The 18,737-nt window shown below is 43.2% G+C and overlaps 1 protein-coding gene across 1 annotated transcript in view; it reads right to left on the reverse strand.

Moving 5' to 3' along the window:
* The window catches only part of NRK (Nik related kinase), an 87,018-nt gene that overhangs the window by 38,618 nt on the left and 29,663 nt on the right, over positions 1–18,737 (reverse strand). Inside the window, exons 4-14 of the mRNA XM_058032520.1 lie at positions 15,992–16,117; positions 15,105–15,215; positions 13,175–13,265; positions 10,912–11,042; positions 8,451–8,505; positions 6,413–6,491; positions 5,555–5,730; positions 3,786–3,858; positions 3,187–3,382; positions 1,691–1,855; positions 791–949 (exon numbers count right to left, since the gene is read on the reverse strand). Coding sequence (XP_057888503.1) covers positions 791–949; positions 1,691–1,855; positions 3,187–3,382; positions 3,786–3,858; positions 5,555–5,730; positions 6,413–6,491; positions 8,451–8,505; positions 10,912–11,042; positions 13,175–13,265; positions 15,105–15,215; positions 15,992–16,117 — 1,362 coding nt within the window. The remainder of the gene's footprint in view (positions 1–790; positions 950–1,690; positions 1,856–3,186; positions 3,383–3,785; positions 3,859–5,554; positions 5,731–6,412; positions 6,492–8,450; positions 8,506–10,911; positions 11,043–13,174; positions 13,266–15,104; positions 15,216–15,991; positions 16,118–18,737) is intronic.

The following is an 18,737-nucleotide window of genomic DNA, read 5'->3' on the forward strand; positions in this document are numbered from 1 at the left end:
TGCCTCTTTGGGCATTTTGGGAAGATGACTGCATTTTGCCATGACTGCACTGAACATCAGATCCATTCTTCTACTGAGGAGGCACCTGTGAGCTGCTGAGATTTTGACCCAGACTTTAGTGACACAACAAATCACACACCAGCTGTAGAACTGGGTTGACCAGTTGGGATCATATCAAAAAAGCATGCTAGGAATGAGGAGATGGAAATGGACCCAGAGCTTTTCATGGCATGGTGACAGTGACCAGAATGAGTTGGTGGATAGAAATACTGTCAGAGTTAGCAAAGGAGGAAAATGGATTGCAGTACGGGCTGACTGTATGTGGCTATCCCTGATCCATCAAACCTTATCCTGGGACATAAAAACCAAGAAAAGGCATCACAGGCTGCTTGCTGGGGCACAGAGGTCTGTGCTCAGGGGGCAGGATGCTGTTCTGTGCCTGGCTCAGTTCTGTGAACCCTAGCATCAGGCAAAGACCTCTATTAAAGCTCAGGTGGTATTACCTTATTTCATGCCTCTCTGAAAGACAAGGGAATGACACCTATTGACCAGAAGAACCTCATTTGTCCACTCACCAATCAAACACTTCCCTCAACTCAAACAGAAGTGACAGAACAATACTTCCTTTCCCTTATCCTCTGAATATTAACGGAAACTGAAGACTGCAGCATAAGTGTGTAGAAAGACAGGTCAAGCTCCAGATGTAGGTTTAAAAATCAGTCTGCTCTCTGCTTCAGCATTCCTACAGTAACTACAAAGCACCAAAATGCTGCCCTGGCCAAGACAGTACCTCTTTGCTTGTGCTGCTTGATGGAGGATGCACTCCCACATTTGAACTCTTGGAAGGCTCCTTCTTCTGCTTGTGGTCATGCTGGAGAGACAGCAGCTGAGTCTGGTCTTTGGGGAGGGTTCTGTGCATCTTCCTGTTGTGCTGCACATCTTCCATCTTCTGAAAGCACAGAGTGATGGACCTCAGAGACAATGATGCCTTGGAAGGCAACCAAGTTGCCTGCTGGAAATTGTGGCTTTTCAAAGAACAGTGACCACAATTCCAGCAGGGCTGACAGAAGATTCAGAACCCTGAGTAACAGGAAGAATAAAGTGGCACCAAACACTGTTTGGCTTTTTAGACAGCAGGTCAGAAAAACATATTTGTTCTTTTTACTTTTACTAAAACCAGAGGTCTTTAATCAAACGCTGCATGCTTCTGTTTGATTACAAATCAATTTGCAGCTGAAACATTAGAGAAAACATTGTGGTCAAGGTGACAGACTTGATAACGACAGTTCAGCGTTAAAATTAACCTCTGCTCCACTGTTTTTGTGAAAAAGAAATGGTCCTGGTTACAACATGAATGCAAAATGGGGACTGGAGATGTAAGCTTAGGTTTAGCTGATGCTGAAAGCTTTCAGGGTAAAGGAATTTCAATCAGACCAATTCAGCACAGAGGAACAGCAGGGACAAAAGTGGGAGAGGCAGTGTCCCTGCTGTAGATATGGAGGGTGACTCAGTAACATCTAAGTCAACTCAAAGGAAGGCTGAATCTGAGAACAAGAGGCAGTAAATGCATTAGTGAAGTTCCTCCTTGGTCCATGACTCAGAGGATGGGAACACCCTCAGGGAACTGAGAGAGACATCAGATACAGAACAGGGAGCTGCAAACTGCTGTCAGCAAACACCCTCTTCATACCTGCTTCTTTTCCAATTTCCTCTGTCCATCTACTATGAAGTATTCATCTTCCACAGCCCTTTTGTCTTCTTTGCCCCTTTCCTCTTTCCTCTGACTGACTTTCACCTCTGGCCACCTCTGCTCACACTCCTGCTGCCTCCGTAGCTCCTGCTCTCGCCTCTGGTGCTGGAAGAAAGCCAGGGAACAACATTTTACTTTACTTTAGTACCCACCAGTTACTCATGCCAGGGCTCATAAATCACAAGGCCCATTTCCTGCTCTGCAGTCACTAAAGGGGGGACACCTGACACACCACAGAGCAAAAGTGGGCAGGGACAAGCTGCCACCACCGTGACTGCCAAACCTGAAGTGAAACCTCTGCCCTTTTGGCAGCCCAGGGCAGATCTGTTATTTATGAGCCATGTGAGATCTCTCTGACAGCTGACAACTAATCTAATGACAAATGTCTTCCCAACATTTCAAGAAGGGAGGGGTTTTTTTCCCAGTGTTCCCATTTTGCTGGAGCAGCACTGTGCTTCACAGGTGTCAGCTCTGAAGTGTTCACACAATGCTCAAGTAATGTCAGATACAAGAGAGAAGAGACACGTTGGTGATTTTTGTGTTGTGCCACTGCAAAAGTGAAACTGAGGGGCTGGAGTGTGTCCAGAGAGGGGCAGCAGAGCTGTGGAAGAGTCTGGAGCACAGGTTTGATGAGGAGCAGCTGAGGGAGCTGAGGGTGTTCAGGAAAGGAGGCTCAGGCAGGACCTTACTGCTGTGCACAACTCCCTGACAGGAGGTTTTAGCCAGGTGGGGGTCAGGCTCTTCTCCCAGGTAACAAACAAGTGGTGCCATGGCAGGTTTGGATTGGATATTAGGAAAAATTTGTTTACTGAAAGGCTGGTCAAGCATTGGAACAGACTGCCCAGGGAAGAGATGGAACCACTTCTCCTGCAAGTGTTGAAAAAGGTATGTGGATGTGGCACTTAGCACCAAGATATAGTGGTGGACATTCAGTGTTGGGTTAATGGTTGGATCCTAGAGGTCTTTTCCAACCTTAATGGTTCTGTGATTTTATGATTTAGCTCTGCCTCTAAGACAACAGTGTGTCAGGCACCTGAAAGGGCAATCAGCTGCCTTTTAATATCTCAAACAAAAGCAGGGCCAAGACTCCGGAACAGACCAACAGACTGCAAACTGGGGAATACACATGAGGAAGAAATGGGGATCTCTCACCCCATCTACCAGGGCTACCACCACCAAACCTACTCAAGCAAAATGCCCTTCCCCTTCTGCTCACAAAGCAGGGCAGGTTACCAGCAGCAAAAGGACAGAGCCCATCTAAAACCAGCCCATCTAAAAAGTGTTCAAAAGTGACACAGATCTCCCAAGGTGCCAGACTTGATCCAGGTTGAGCTGACAATTTAACACAGCCTTCTTGCCCTGCAAAGCCTACTCCCTACAGGCACATTTTCCATTTGTGATGAGACATGGAATAACAGCACAAGCCAGGCCCCTACATCCTCCAGCCTCCTCCTCTGCTCCTTCTGCTGCTCGATGCGCTTCTGCCGCTCTGCCAGCAGCTGCTGCTTGTACTTCTCCTGGTCCTTCGGCTGCTGCTGCTGCCGGTGAGGGTCTGAGCGGTTCTTGTTCTCCTGCTGCAGCCGCAGGAACTCGCGGCGCAGAGTTGACTCCCCCGGGAGATTAACGATGGAGCTGAAACAAAGAGCAGGTTTCTACATGACAAAACACAGCATTAAAGAGAGAACAGAGGTGCTTTGAGAATGTTTGCTGTCCTGTGTTAGCAAATCATGATGTATTTCTAGCAGGTGACTCTACAGCAACACTTGGTGTGCTACAAACCAGCCTGAAGCTGATTATTGGGTCCTTCATTTGAGAGTTTCCCCCCTACTGCAAGGAAAGTAAAGCAGCAGCCTATTACAGGCATTTCATACTCAGCAGTTATGTCTGACAGCTACAAAACAGTTAAAGCTACTAAAGGGGACCTAGGGGACTAGGGATTCAGAGCAAGTTAAAAAAGCTGTTCTGGCTGAGAAGAGCTGCCTTCAATGAGAACAGCTTGGGCAGTCAAATTTTCTATTTCAGTAATAAAATTAACCTTGGTTCTCCTTCGTCTTCATTCAGCTCATCATCTTCCTCCTCACTTCCACTGTAATCATAGTCTGTTTCTTCTGAAAAAGAGAATAAACAAACACCAGAGGAGGATGCTGTTATTTGAGACATGATCTTGAACTTTATCTCTGAGCAATCAGCCTTAACTACAGGCTAAGGAGGAACTGGAATTTAAAAGTCACATGTTGTAGAGGGAGGCTGAGGGAAGGCAAAATATCCATGTACATAATTCAAAATCTAGTTCAGGTAATGATTCAGGGCAGTCCCTTTACAGACACCTACCTTTTCCCATGACTGACTGCATTGGTTTTGCAAAACTAACCTACTTCCATAATCTGAAGCAAATTAGGCTAAACCCACAGAGAAACCCAATCCCCACAGCACCACCAGCAGAGGGGTTCTCAAAAACACTTTTAGGTAGGACATAAAATCTTACACTGCCCTGCTCTGCTGTCATGGCTATGCTGAGGCCACCAGTAAATCCAGGTTTCCTTTTGTATCAAAGGGAATAATTAGGTAAGCAAAAAAAGAAAACATAAACTAATACTAGTTTTAGCACAATGTTTTAAAGGCTGACCGATAGTTTTAAAGTTCTCTTCAAGACTGACATGAAGGCAGTTTTTATGGGATAATTTCAAACTGGTCCTACCCTGCATTGTTGGCTGTAGTACATGCTAAATTGTCACTTCATTTTTCTTTTGAAATTACTATTTGGAAGTGTGTAGTCTGGCAATTCCATACTATTCTCCTCTTCAGAGGAGTTTTGATTAAAAATAGTATTTTCAGGTCAAAATATAACTATTTATGAAGAAGTGGCGCCTTTGCACTCCTCCACACCTCTCAAGGGCATTTTTGAGAAATTCCAACTCACTGTCTTTCCATTTCAGTGTGCTTTGAGATTCACAGCTGAAAGAGGTGGCAGAATTTGCAACTACTACTGGAGTCAGTAAATCTACTTTGCAACAGCAATTTCATTTTAGATGCAAATATTCCTGTTTATAAGAAACCTTCCAACACCACAGTGCTTTTCCAGTTTGCTCTCACAGTCCCTGATCCTCACAGCATTTCTGGCAGTATAAAACACTCTGAAGGGGAAAAGGGGAGAGAGGGCAGAGCCATTGGTCAACAGGCCACTTGTCTCTGTCCCCTTTGCACAGCCCTTAGTCTGCCATGCACAGGCATTTTCACAAGTATCACCCCAATTCCTGCACTGCTTCTTCCAGCTTTTGCTCTGAAGGGTAAGGCTGGCATTTGGAACAAATTTTCTTCATACATGCTGTGAAGGAAATGATTCATTATAACATCTGCATTTTACTGGAGCTTGGAGGTCTTTTGTGCACTCTATTTCAAAACACTTAAAGAGCCCTGCTGCCCCCAAAGAACTCACAAGACAAAATTATATGGAGATCCAACAGGCAAATCAATTGGATCTGGGACAGAAATACGAGACAGAGAGACCAGGAAACACTTGTGGCTCAAGAAAGCAGAGACCCAGATTTCACTAGGAGTCCTTGGTCCCTGCTAGCACCAGGGCTGCTCTCAATAACTCAAGCTTCCAAGGACTTTAGCACTAAAACACCATTAAGGACCCAGGCTTCAACAAAGGAATCTTCAAAATGGCCCCACTATTGAGGACAATACTTTCTCAATTTTCCTGGTTCTAGTATTTCAGCTGCATCTGCCTTGTGCTCTGCTGCAAAATCTGAAGAGGACATGCTCTCTGAAGTGTGCTTTATTTTGGTTCTGCCATGTTACCCTTCTCTCCTTTTTTCTTCCTTGTCCTGTCCAGGTGGTCCTTGAGCATGATGCGCACTTGCCGCTCGTTCTGCATGTCGCGGATGAAGGAATGCTTCAGCAGGGTCTCCGTGGATGGACGGTGCAAATAATGCTTCACAAGGCAGCTCTCAACAAAATTTAGGAACTTCTTTGACCTAAAAAAGACACAACAGTGGAGAAAGAGAGATAACCCTTTTCAACTTGTGGCCCAAGCACAACCAGAGTGGTGGAAAGCGCTAACTTTGCAAGGTTTCCTTCTACACAGGAACTGAGAGAAACAATTTGAGTTCTGCCACCAGTGAGACTCCTGTGACCAGCACAGTGCTGAAGGTGAACTCCACCTCACCATCCTCTCAGAGGAGTTGTTACCTTGAATTTACATCCTGATCAACAAAACCACAATCTGGCCAACACAAGCCTTTCAAAAAGGCCCTTGACCTTTTGATAAGGTGGAGATTTTCTTCACACACTTAATTTAAAACAAAAAGTAATTCTCTGTAGGGCAGGTGACTGCCATTAGCCCCACAATGTCCAAGCAATCTGATAAAGCCCTGACCCCAAGCAGCACATCTAAGCCTTCCTTGCTTACCCTGCAATTTCAGCCACAGACACCAAAATGAAACAACTGCCACAGGCAGAGTTCAAAAAGAAAGGTGTTGCTTCCCAAAGGTCAACTGTATCTGCCCTCTGGCTCAATCCAGCTCATAGAAATAGCTTAGGAATCACCTCATAGATAACTACATGATTTAACAAAATCATTGTTTCTGAACGAGAGAGCTAAAAGCCCTCCTAAGCCTACTGCAGCAAAAATACAGGTTTTTTTACACATCTCTTTACCATTTTCTGGATTTCAGCTTTGGGGGTGGGTTCCTTGGTATGAGGAAGAGTGCTCTCATGGGATGCATGTCACACAGGGCTGCAAAGGAAACCACAAATTATGGAAGGATGCATGTACCCCCTGTGACCTCACTTCCCACTTCCAACATCACAGCATCTGCCCCAGAACCCCACCAGGAGGCAACCAAATTCACACTACAGCCAAGAAATCAAGTTTCAGAGATTTTCAGGTAAAAGAGATTCAAAAGAAAGGCTGCAAAGCAAGAACAAATACAACTTTCTAAATATTTTATATATATACAGCTTTGGCAGGACATAAAAAAGCTCATTTTTCCCATACACAAAAGCATGTTTGCACATACACAGAAATTAAACCTGAGATTGAAATATTTATCTAGTTATTATGTCTGGCTTCTGGTTTCAGATAAATGATAAGCTCCATTTTAACCAAACTCTTTGCCACATTTTTCATGGCATATGAGAAAACTCAGGAAGAAGAAAAGCTGACCCAAAGCACAGAGCTCACAACCTGCCCTGTGGCACAGAGCAGAATGACAGAGCACACATTTCATCCATCCTGTGCTCTGGGAATGGGAGCACCATTCCCAGGTCACAGATTCCATCCCTGCATTCAGAAGCCACCTTCTCTCCAGCCCACTCTACCTCTCTTCAGAGCTACTTTTGTGGAAAGCTGAAGTCATGAGGAACTCAGGAGAAAGCAAATACCATCCTCAGGGACTTTGAATGGAATTCTGAGTTCTATCTGGCAGGGAGAAATGTTGAGGGTAAAAGGTTTTCCTTCACCAAATAAAGCTACTGAATGACAACTGATAGGAACTACATGGAGGTTGATTTCTTGTAATATTTAGGTGTTCAGCAGTGATGCTCTTAACAGAAATGAACTTAAAGCATTACAGAGCCACTAGAAGTGAGAAGCTCTGGTAAAGCTTTCCCTACTTTCTCTTAATTTCTCAGTCTGCCTCCACCTGCCATTCTCACATTTGGTTCTGGCTTTGACATTTTCCTGGGTATGTTCAATAGTACATGATAAAGTGGCAATGAGGGTCAGAAGTCTGGTTTCTAGCTCTGGGTCCCAGACACTGTTGTACTACAGTAAACAAAACACAAGGCAACACAATATCATCCACAGTATTTCCCTGTCAAAACTAGGGAAAACATCAAATACATGAGGAACTGGCATGCAAAACTACAAAGTCTCTCCCAGAGAAAACTCCCCACGGACTCATGCCTCAGGACTAAGCTTCAGTCAGGCTAAAGTGCTCCTGAACTGCAGCTGGCTCCTGCTACAAACCAAGGCTGATGGGAGAGCAGCCAAGTGGGTTGTTTAAAAACAGCCTACGTGCTCTCAGGCTCAGGCCAGAGTTTGATGGGTTTCATCTCCCTTGCTCTCAGCAGTGACCAGATACTCCACACATCTGCCCTGCAGGAGCTGGGCAAAGCCACCAGCCCCCCATGCCAACAGAAATGCACCCACAGGTCTCTGCCTGACCTGCAGGAGGCTCTCTGGGGGAGTGAGGGGGCAGCAGGCTGGGAAACTGTGGCAATCTGCTCTCAGGCTGAGAGTGGTCATGGATCAAAGCCATTGCATGTGAGTAAACGCCACATTAGTCCCAAAATCTGTCACAAACAAGTCAGTTTCAGAGTAAAAAAATAACCTTTAGGCCTACCTTCTTTCACTGCCACAATTTTTTTAGTGACCTAAACCGAAAGGCACTCCTGACAATATTTTCTGCTAACATACCAATCACTTCTGCTTAGTTGTATCCACAGGCAGCACTCAACAAACTGATGCTAACAAGAGCTTTAAGAAAAGAAATCTTGTTTTCCCAGGAAATAAAGGCAAGGAACCAAAATACAGACTGAAAGAGTCTAAAAGGAAGAAGAAAGCAAATGAGTCCAAATGAGAAAAAGTCACAGAGTGTTTTTAAAGATACAGATAGAACCAGAATTCTGTGCATTAGCCAAGCATGAGTTATTTTAGCAGAGAACAGCCCCACCTTTATACCAAATCACTTACGAGGAGCTCCTTCAGCCATTTCAATAGCAGTGATTCCCAGGGACCACAGGTCACTCTGCAGGAAAAGAAACAATACTCATTGCAGCTTGCAGCATTCAAGCTTGGTTGTTTTACTTGTTTGTTTTCTTCTTGGGTTTGGGATTATTTTTTTTTTTACAGTTTCCCTAGATCTCTCCTGGATCATGTTGTTTTACTTGGAGTGAAAAATATTCTGCTCCCTTCCCAGTCCCTACTGAACTTTTAGGAAACGTGCTAATAGCCAGAAGCTTGCTATTCCCCATGCAACTCTGATCCATCATTTAAGCAGCCAGCCCCAAAATGAGACCTTCTGCATTCAAAAAACAAGAGCCAGACAGAATATAGCAGGCACTGTTTAAATATATGTCCTAAATCTGTTTTCATGAGGCAGCAAGACACAGCAGTGCCTCACCCTTCTCCTCCTGGCCAAAAACTATTCTTGGTTTTAATGCTTGTTTCAGAGCAGTCATTGCTGAGTTTCTACACTGATGGAACAAGAATTGTAGTCAGGCCTTGGGGTCTGATTTTTTCTGTACCAAGTCTCTGGTCACACATTTTTGGGCACATGAGAGAAGAGTGCATTGTGCAGTCAGATTTATGCCACAATGTATGTTCAGCTCAGTTAACAGAGCGGAGTTCTCTTTATCAGCTGATCTGGATGCCAAGGGCCAGGTTTTGATCATGGAAAGTAAATTGCAGCCACCATCAGTGTCTGTAAAAACTTCACACGTTGCCACTTGATTAATCATGTGCATTATTTCACTATTCTTTGTATCTAAATGTAGCCAAATGAGAGGCACATGGCCAAACTGACTTGCAGAGCTTGTCTAAAACTTATCTTTTAAAAAAACAGTGACAGAAAACCTTCAGAGGTTAGAAGGAATAAACCATTACATGAATAGCAGCTCATGCCCAGCCCAGCACTCTAAATGCAATTTTATCAACACAGCCCTCCCAGTCCAGCTGCTCTGAACTCTTCACACAAGCTGAAAGCCAGTTCACATCAAAGTTTGTGGAGGGATTCAGCAACAAAACTGGTGGGGATTTCACAGATCCACAATCCTGACTTGTAATTAAGTAAATGACTGAAAATAAAGAGTCTTCAAGGGGTAGTACTGCAGGTTTTGAGGACAGTGAGAAAAACATCCAGGCTATAAGGAATTTTGGTTTGGAGTTCCAAAGCATGAGAGGCAGACAGGTGTAAGGGAGGATGACAGTGTTTGTAAAGCTCAGTGTGCACACAAACACATTTATGTGGATATATTTGTATTAGTTTTGTCTTGTTTGTTTGTTCTGGTTTTTTTTGAAGAGCAAGAAGTTCCAGAGCAGCTTCCTGCTACTTAGCCCTTCCTACCAGGTGTAAGTCACCGTGGAGAGAGAAGCTCCGTGCCACCTTCTGAGCCACAGCACTGTTTGCAAAAGTGCTTCCAAAACCCTCTGCTGATCAGTTTTAAACTACCACCTGCACTATCTGTTTGGGAGCAGACAAACTAGTATTATTACTGAAGGCAAAGAAAGCTCAAGAATTAGAGCTGCACTTTCTTTATGATTTTATTTTCTGGTAAGTACACATTCAGAGAAGGAAATAACTGGGGACAGGGAATGAAGACAAGAGATTAATTTCTTGAGGTTTCAGTAGAAGATTTGTATGATATGGAAAAATTAAAATTCTTTAGTCATGACTGACACACACAACATGACCTCACTGGGCCAGAAAGTCTCAGCAAGGGAGAATCAGAGACTCTGAATCACCAGGAAATGGAAGCAGTAACAGGATCTTCTCATAAATATTGCTGAAGCCACAGCTGGAAGGAGAGGTGCAAAGTGGCAATGGAGAGAGCACCTGAATTAAAAGAGTGACTGTAGGATCACCCAGAGGATTCCTGCTCAGAAAACCATCCCTGGAAAACATGCTGCATGGCAATGCCCACAACTGAAATACAGGAAATTCTGTGCCTCAGCCACCCTGCCACTGACCAGAAACCATTCCAGGATGGGAAACCACTTCCAGTCACATGCTCATGAATGAGCAAAGGGATACTAATTACTGCCAATTAACTCAGGATTCACAGCTGAGTACAGAGCAAAAAGCTCTACCACCGTGTGCAGTAATTTGCCATATTAATATTACACTACTTCAAGTATTCCTTTGGAACTCCTCCCTTCCTTTCTTTTCTACCCAGACCTGCAAACTCTTAGTACTTTTTTTTTATTGTAGAGAAGTTCATGAAAGCGTATTTCATGTACTAAAAAATCAGAAAAAATACTCACAGTGAAACTTCACTCTTAAAAAGAGCTGCCACCCACACATCACAAATATTTCTGTTTATACAGTTCTAGTATTATTGTGGTTTATAAGGCAGGAAGCTTGAACTTTTCAGATGAGCAGGATTTCAGCAATAACCCACACGTTTTCTTACCTTATGGAGGGTTTCACACTTACTCTGTAATCATATGTAGAGTCTGGGTTCTCCTCACAAGCAATGACCTCAGGTGCCATCCAATACGGGGTGCCAATAAATGTGTTTCTTCTCCCAATTGTCCTGTCCAGCTGAGCACTTACACCAAAATCCACTGAAAAGCCAAGAAGAGATAAAGAAATTAGCAAAAAGTTGTATCCACATGGCAGAGCATGTGCTTGGTCACTTTCATACTGTTTAGAACATCAAAAATTTGCCCTACTATTTATATACATATATATATATATATATATATATATATATATATATATAAAATATATGAAATCTGAGCTCCTCCAGCATGTCTTATCCAATAGTTGAGATTTAACTACCTCTTTTTTTCCCTTCTTTTTGACAGAAGAATTAAATAATGCTGAATTATTATTTAAATTATTTATAAATTATTTAGCATGCTAAATCTGCCTGGTGGGTTAGAGGAATTGCTCTACAAGATATTATGGAATAATTTATGGTTAATTTAAATGCTACACTGAGTAGGACTCAAGGTCTTCAACTAGACTGAAAGAAAAAATAGGATCTACACACAAGGCAAATTTGGATGTGTCTAATATAGCCACTGTGAAAGCTGGAAAGAACCACTTCATTCTGAGGTGTATGGAATAAATCCTTCCCTACGTTCATACATTATCTCAGAACAAACTGGAGTATCTACTGCTTTATTCTCCTCTTAGATCATTATGATGAGTGAATCCTGTGGTTCTCTTTGTGCTGAAAAGGGTGGTATTTTCATAAGGACTGCACAGCAAAATGGCTTTGTTCACATAGGAAAAGGGTCCATACAACCAATATTTATGTGATTGTATTTCTCTTTGAACAAAACCCCAAAATACAATTGCATCCACTGGGATAGCACTGGAGGGGTATTCACAGAGGAGACAAAGGAGGGGGAAAGAGAAGGACTGAAAGGACACAGCCCCGTGGTTACCATCAAGGAGCAGATTTTCTCATTGATGTCTCATTGCAGATTATCTGCAAGCCAAAATCATTTGCAGTGCTATAATTCCATGTGCCTGCTTAGCAAGAATGTGCCTCCAAGAAGAAGGTGGAGCTGACCTTTGGGATCATTCTGTGCTTCTGATGGGAAGTGCACACTCACACTGAGGTGGAACAGAATTGAACTGAGAACCTCTTGGCTTTTGAGCTTCTTTTCCTTAAGACACATCAGCTAAATCTCTCTGGAAACATCTTTCTTTCTTCTTTTTTAAAATCATTATACATAGTAAATGTATTTCATTTTTATCCAGAGTTAGAAAGGTTTAACTGTTTTGTCAGCCATGTGATGAAAGGTTGAAGTAGTAATTACACAAGACCATAAAAACACACAACACCCCCATCTTACCTGTTCTAAGAGGGAACAGCTGACAATTAGTACATATGATTTAGAGACTACAAGCAAAATCCTGCCTTCATTGAATTTGACAGCAAAACTCCCTTTGACTTCAGTGAAGCCAGGTTTTTGCCACAAGGTTTAACCATAATGAGATTTTTTACTTGCTCCAACCAAGCGTGCTACCCCACATTCACAAGCCATGTTTATTACTTGCTGTTTTCCAACTCTACAGTGAATTGTTTTAGTTAAAGAGAGAGGGACTGGAAAGATCATCACAAATAAGAAGTGTTCCCCTTGAGATTTCTCCTTTAAAACACTTGCCTGTGATGTCTTTCCAAAACATGAAAGACATCTCAAGAGAGATATGTACTTGAGTTTAGTTTTAGGAAGTCAGAAGTTGTCAACACTGACATGTCACAGTAATAAAAGGAAATGAGTAAACCCTCCAACTTTTCTGAGAGATGACTGTTATTCAGTGATTGCCCTTACTCATGAGTAATTCCACTTATTGTCAGGTTTATGCAAATCTCTAAGACTGCTTCCTTTAGAAAAATGGATAAGCAAAATTCGCTCCCCCAACTTTTTTACTCTGGAAGTCTTTTGCATGGCAGGATCCTCTGCAAAGGCCTGATGGTGCTGTGAGCTCCTGGGCTGGCTCTGACTGCCTGCACTGCCCTCAGGCTGGGAGGGACACCCTTGCAGAACAGTTTACATTTCCCTTTGTAGAACACTTTACATTTTCAACTCTTTCCACACTACACACACCTTGTAAGCACAAGTATTAATGACACTTGGCACACATCCCGCACTTAGGTTACTGAAAGTTCTCTCTGAGTCAAGATGGAAATCTTAAATTTTAACAAACAGGTTTCCAGCACGCATTTAAGGAAACTTACCCAATTTTACTTCTGCATTTTCTGTGAGAAGAACATTCTGCCCTTTAATATCTCGATGGATGACATGGTGAGCATGAAGATGTGCCAATCCCTAAAAGAAAACCGGATTTATTCTTTTTTCCTAACATTACCCTGATTATGGCACTGTTGACTTTTTACACTTTTGCCCTTTTCAGTCTTTATTCATAAGGAAAGTCCTTTAGATGTTATTAGCAACATTTTCAGGGAGGAGTGAGGACAGCAACCATAAATTTGACTCTCTTCTTCACCACAGGCCTGACAGTGGTGGAGCATCTCGTGTGAAGAGATGTGTAGCAATATTTTAAATTATTGTAGCAATATTTAAATTAAAGTGTGAAGAGAACAAGGTAGCAATATTTTAAACTTCTGTTTCAGAATCAAGGGATGCTCCTTACACTCTATGCTAAATGCAAACAAAAGGGAAAAAGAGCAAAGCAGAATGCTCTGTATGAGGACCAGAGACTGCAGTTGGCTGGTTGTAGTGGCCTAAATTTTGCATTCAATAAAATGAGAAATTCAGTGGTAAATGGACTAGAGAAAGTTAAAAATACCATGTCAGGCCTCTTTTTGAATGCAGCAAATATTGTTTTCAATCAGCTGATATTTGCTCTCTTCTCCTGCATTTCAAAATTGCCCATGGTTGAACTATCATAGACATAAAGGAACACACTGAAATAATTCATTATAGCAATCCAGGGATTCTTCACTTACAGCATTTAGCCTCTCTAATATTAATGGCTTCAAACAGAGCTTCCACCCAGCTTGTAAATTTTCCAGAAGGAAGCACTGTCAATCCATGTGCAACTGGGCCATTTTGTCTTGAAACAAGCATGATTAAATCCAATCCCTTGTTTCACCAACATGCTGTTACAGTTCTCAGTTGCTTGAGCATAAACCAAATGTTTTAGCATCAATTGCTTTAACAGAGACATTACAGCCACACTAATGAGGAACAACCTGACCACACCACCAAGGTTTTTTCTTTTGCAGAACTCCCCACACTCTTCAGATACAATAATAATCCTCAGGTAGTGCTAAATCCCTGCAAGAAGGCCAATACTCTCAGCTGAGCACATTTCTCAATTGCTATGCCGCAGAAAAAAAGTTTTACCCCTATTCAAGCATTACTTCAGCATGCCAAGTAAATTCCAACTCCCAGAATATGCATTAATCTTACATTATTTAGAAAAGATGTAAAACTCTATTATAGGGAAGAGAGATCAGTAACTCTGTAATGGGTTTTGAATTCAGAATGCCTGGCTCCAACATCACATTTTTTTCCAAGCTAGTTCATTAGATTACACTTGGGAATTGTTTTATCCTCTGTGCTTTCCAGGAAAAAAAAGAAAAAAGAAAGAAAGCAGCCCTAAGCCTGCATAGAATGAAATATAGCCACAAGATTTTCTTAGGGAATACTGTCCCAGCAGGGCCACCTTGAAGATTTTGGAATGCTGTTTAGTCAGCATTGACTCTAACAGTGTGGAAAAGAGACCCCTGAGTGTGTGCAGGTAAAGGAATTAGGGATAGAAAGATCTTACAACCATGAACAGCTGAAGCACTGAGCAGCAAGATCTCCTGATGTGGAGGGCAGACATACTGAAAACAGAAAATTTATTTCTTTTTCTAGGTGCCCAGTGTCTGGAATTTCAGAAGATGGCTATTTGCCACAGGAAAGAGGAATTTTCTGTTCTTCATACAGAAAATGGGATTAGCTACAACAATATGGGATGTCAAGCAGCCATCATACTGGCTCTCAGGGCTCCTCTGAACTCAAGGACCACAGCCCACGAGCCCCATGGATCACAACCTTTAAACAATAATGCTCATTAGTGACCTATTTTAGCAACCAAAGGCTTGGAAAGGCCTTTTTGTTGCAAATGAGCAGCGAAGCTCTGCTGGCAGGACTCACCCTTAGAACCTCTCTGCAGATGTAAGCAATCCAGTCTTCCTTGAAACAGTTCCCTTTTGTCTTCTTCACCAAGTCGGTGACAGAGCCTGCCCCGCAGTACTCCATCACCAGCTGCAGGGACACAAACACACACAGGGCACCTTTACCCAGCCCCGCCAGGCCGGGGGGACAGCACCTGCAAACACCCACTCCCACCACAGCCCTGCAGGGCAAACTGCAGGTGGCCTTCCTGGATGCCAAGTGACTTAAAACCTCATTTCCTGAATCACACACACTGCTAAATAAATAAAAAACCTCACTAGTGCTCCTCTCCTGTTGCAGATTTTAGGTAGATTTTTTTGTTTGTTTGTTTGTTTGTTTTTTTGTATATACAAAATTGGAAAAGCAAGAGTTAACAGCACTGAAAACATGGGAATTTTTCAAAAATTAAAAATTTCTCATTTTGCCACAATGCTTTAAAAATCTCACAGCCAAAATTTGGAGGATTCATTATTCTGCTTTTCCTTACTGCCAATTCCTCTGCTTCCTTTCTTTTTCATTTGAAAAAAGGGGAGGAAAGCAACAAGAAGGAGAGAAGGCGAAAAGGACAAGCTCTTTCACTTCAGTAAAAAAAATTAGAGAAGAATTTAATTTGGAAAAAAAAGGGTTCAAGCAACAAATCAGAATGACAGCAGCAGTCACATGAATCATAACATACTTTATGCCCATCCTCAAAGGAAATCATAGGGATGGAAGATGTCTAGGGAGCAGTGATTTTTCTCTTTTATATTTTATTCTTCAGAACAATGACTTCAGAGCTTCACTGAGCCAGAGTCCAAGCCAAGCATGCTGGAACTCTAAAGAAGGGGCTGTAAATCTGATGAGCAGAAATGACACTGAACACTTACCCAGAGCTGATCATCTTGGCCTGCAGGACTTTTCTTTACAAAAGCCCCATAATATGTAGCAATATTCCGGTGATGGGAGTACTTCTTCAGCATGTTTATCTCCAGCTTGATTTCCTCCTCTTCATTCTGTAACAAAAAAAGAGAGCAGGAGGCTCCTTAGGGGACTAGAGATCATGGAGCCCAGAGCTGCAAAGCAACCTCAGTCTTTGGCCACTGTGAGCAATCTGGTCTGAATCCATGGCTGACCCTGCTCTGAGCAGGGACCAGAGTTACCCTGGGATTATGAAAGTGCAGCTGAGAGATCTGCTCTTAAACTGACAACTCAATCACCCTGATCCATGGGGCTAAACCAATGAATTGCTAGGGTTTGACCTAAAGAATCAAAGATGTCCCCACTCAGGCATAAAAATTGCACATTGTCTCCTCAGGGAGCTCAGACAGTTCCTGTTACTCCCCCATTTATGGCTTCTGCATGCAGTAATTGAGTCTCGGAGAATAACCAGATTCAAACAAAAATAAAATTGTTCCTAACACTCCATTACTTAAATACTTGGAAAAGCACTGAGTGCACACATCAGACAATCTGTCTTCCCAGTCCTGTGGAGGGTCCTGCTGGGAGGAAACCAAAGCCAAGCAAGAGGTGACTTGCCACAAATCAAACCCCAGCCTAAGCCAGGGCTAGGATCTGCTCCTTCCTTACAGCTGTGAGCCTGCCCTGTCTGTACCAAGGCTTCTCTCCTTCTAACACCAAGCCATCCATGAAGCTCCTGGCATGCTGGGGGCTAGCACACCCCAAACATCATCTTCCAGGCACCAGCTGCCTGTTTTCTCTTGGTTTCAGTCTTGCCAGGGCAGACATCCTCTTCTGCCCATACAACATTGTGCACAATAAGACAACTAGTGGAAGTGCAAGTTTTAATAATTATGTTAGAAGGAAATGCCCTTTTTCAGGGGGAACTGCTTGATTTGGAAAGGCCCCCTCAGAGCTGGCTGTCTATGGTACACAACACCCAGTGAAACACATCCAGGTTTTGCCATCTCACTCACTTTAATAGGAAGTGAGTGTATAAGGTATCCTTGTATCAGTTAAAAGGAGTACCAAAAACTTGAAAATTCATTTACCTTGTTGTAAAACATCCCAGTCAGCACTTACTAGCCGAAGGGAAAAAAAAAAAGAAGAGGCAGCAAGAACAACTCAGCCCCAAAGGACATTTTTCTGTGCTTTTCCTCTATTTTCCAGTAGTTTTGCCATTGAAGCATTCTTTTAACCACCATAATGGCCTGCTTACAAAGCCAGACACATTGACCTTTTTACCTGGAGCAACACATTAAAGCTAAATGACAGGCTAAAGCCAAACTCTCTCAAGAACAGGCATATGATATGTCTTATTAAACTTGACCACACAAAAATCATTCCCAACAGAAGGGACCAGTAAGTTTTTCCCAGTAACATCAACACCCAGGAGACACATTACCAGACCAAAGGCTAACTGTGCTAAGCCTTCAGAGATGTAAAATAACTCTAGTTGAAGCTAAATAGGTTATGTCAGGTTCCCTAATAATCTTTGTTGAACATAGGCTCTCAAGCTGCACACATTATAATAAATAGTTAATTTATCTTTTGTTTGCAGTTAGGGAGAAAGAAGGACCCTTAATCCTGATGCAGCCCTGGATGTTGCATGACTGAATTAGTGAGGCTGAAGAGGAGCCCAGTGCAACACCTGGAGTGTCCAGCAGAAATGGGAGCTGGCTGCAGACAGCAGGCAGGAAATCCTCAGGATTCTCTGCACATGGGAAGGGCACAATCAGAGAGAGGTGAGAGCCTGAGGGGTACATAGCTCTGCTCCCTTTGGAGCTCCAGACAGTGCACGAGAAAGGGCGGACACAAGCAGGTAAGGAGGAGGCAGAGAATCACGACATGAGATGACATGGTCATCCTGGACCTGACCACAAGGGTTCTGCCATCTACACAAGCTTCTGGATCTTTAGGGAAGAAGGGCAGAAAGAGGAACAAACAGGGAGGATTCCTTTCTTCCTCTGCTGTCCCTCCTGCATTCTACCCACTCCTTCTGCAATTGTGTGAAGGGGCAACACTCATCTTTGGTAAAAGCCTTCTCCACATTACTTAAATGTGAAGGGTTTGGGGTTTTTTAACTCTGCCCATCAGCATGAAATTTGCCCAGGTGGAGCCCAGCTCCCTGCAGTGCCCTCAGCACCAGCCTGTAGCTTTCACAAAGTTCCCCTTGGGGAGCTGGCAAATCCCAGCCACTTCCTCATAGCTGCTGCCTCTTTTTCAGCTCTTCATCCTTTACCCAATTAATTTCCTGGATGTTGGAACCATGCTGGCAAAGCTCTTATCCAAGTACTTTCTATTCCTCTGCAATCTGATCTCCATGTTTTTAAAAGAAAACCAAGCCTGTGTCTGTCCATGAACACAACCTGGGTACCCCACAGGCTCTTCCACACCCACTGGCAAGAGCCAGAGGAGCTCACAGGGGTAATGTGGATCTAGGACCAGCAAAATGCAATTCCTGCTTTCTCTTGTGTCTTTATTTACCCTGAAGGCAGAGCCTGATCCCTCCCTGCACCTGTTTGTCCTTCCCTTGCCCATCCTGGCCTGCAGGGCCCAAGTACCACTGCCCAGCACAGCTGAATGCCTTGGGGAGACATCAGGGAGACATCACTTGGAGCAGGCAGCAGGCTGAGCTTCAGGGGCTGGGCAAAGGGCTACAAAGGACAGCAGCTG

This window comes from Melospiza georgiana, chromosome 12, assembly GCF_028018845.1.
Source record: "Melospiza georgiana isolate bMelGeo1 chromosome 12, bMelGeo1.pri, whole genome shotgun sequence".
NCBI classification, from domain to species: Eukaryota; Metazoa; Chordata; class Aves; order Passeriformes; family Passerellidae; genus Melospiza; species Melospiza georgiana.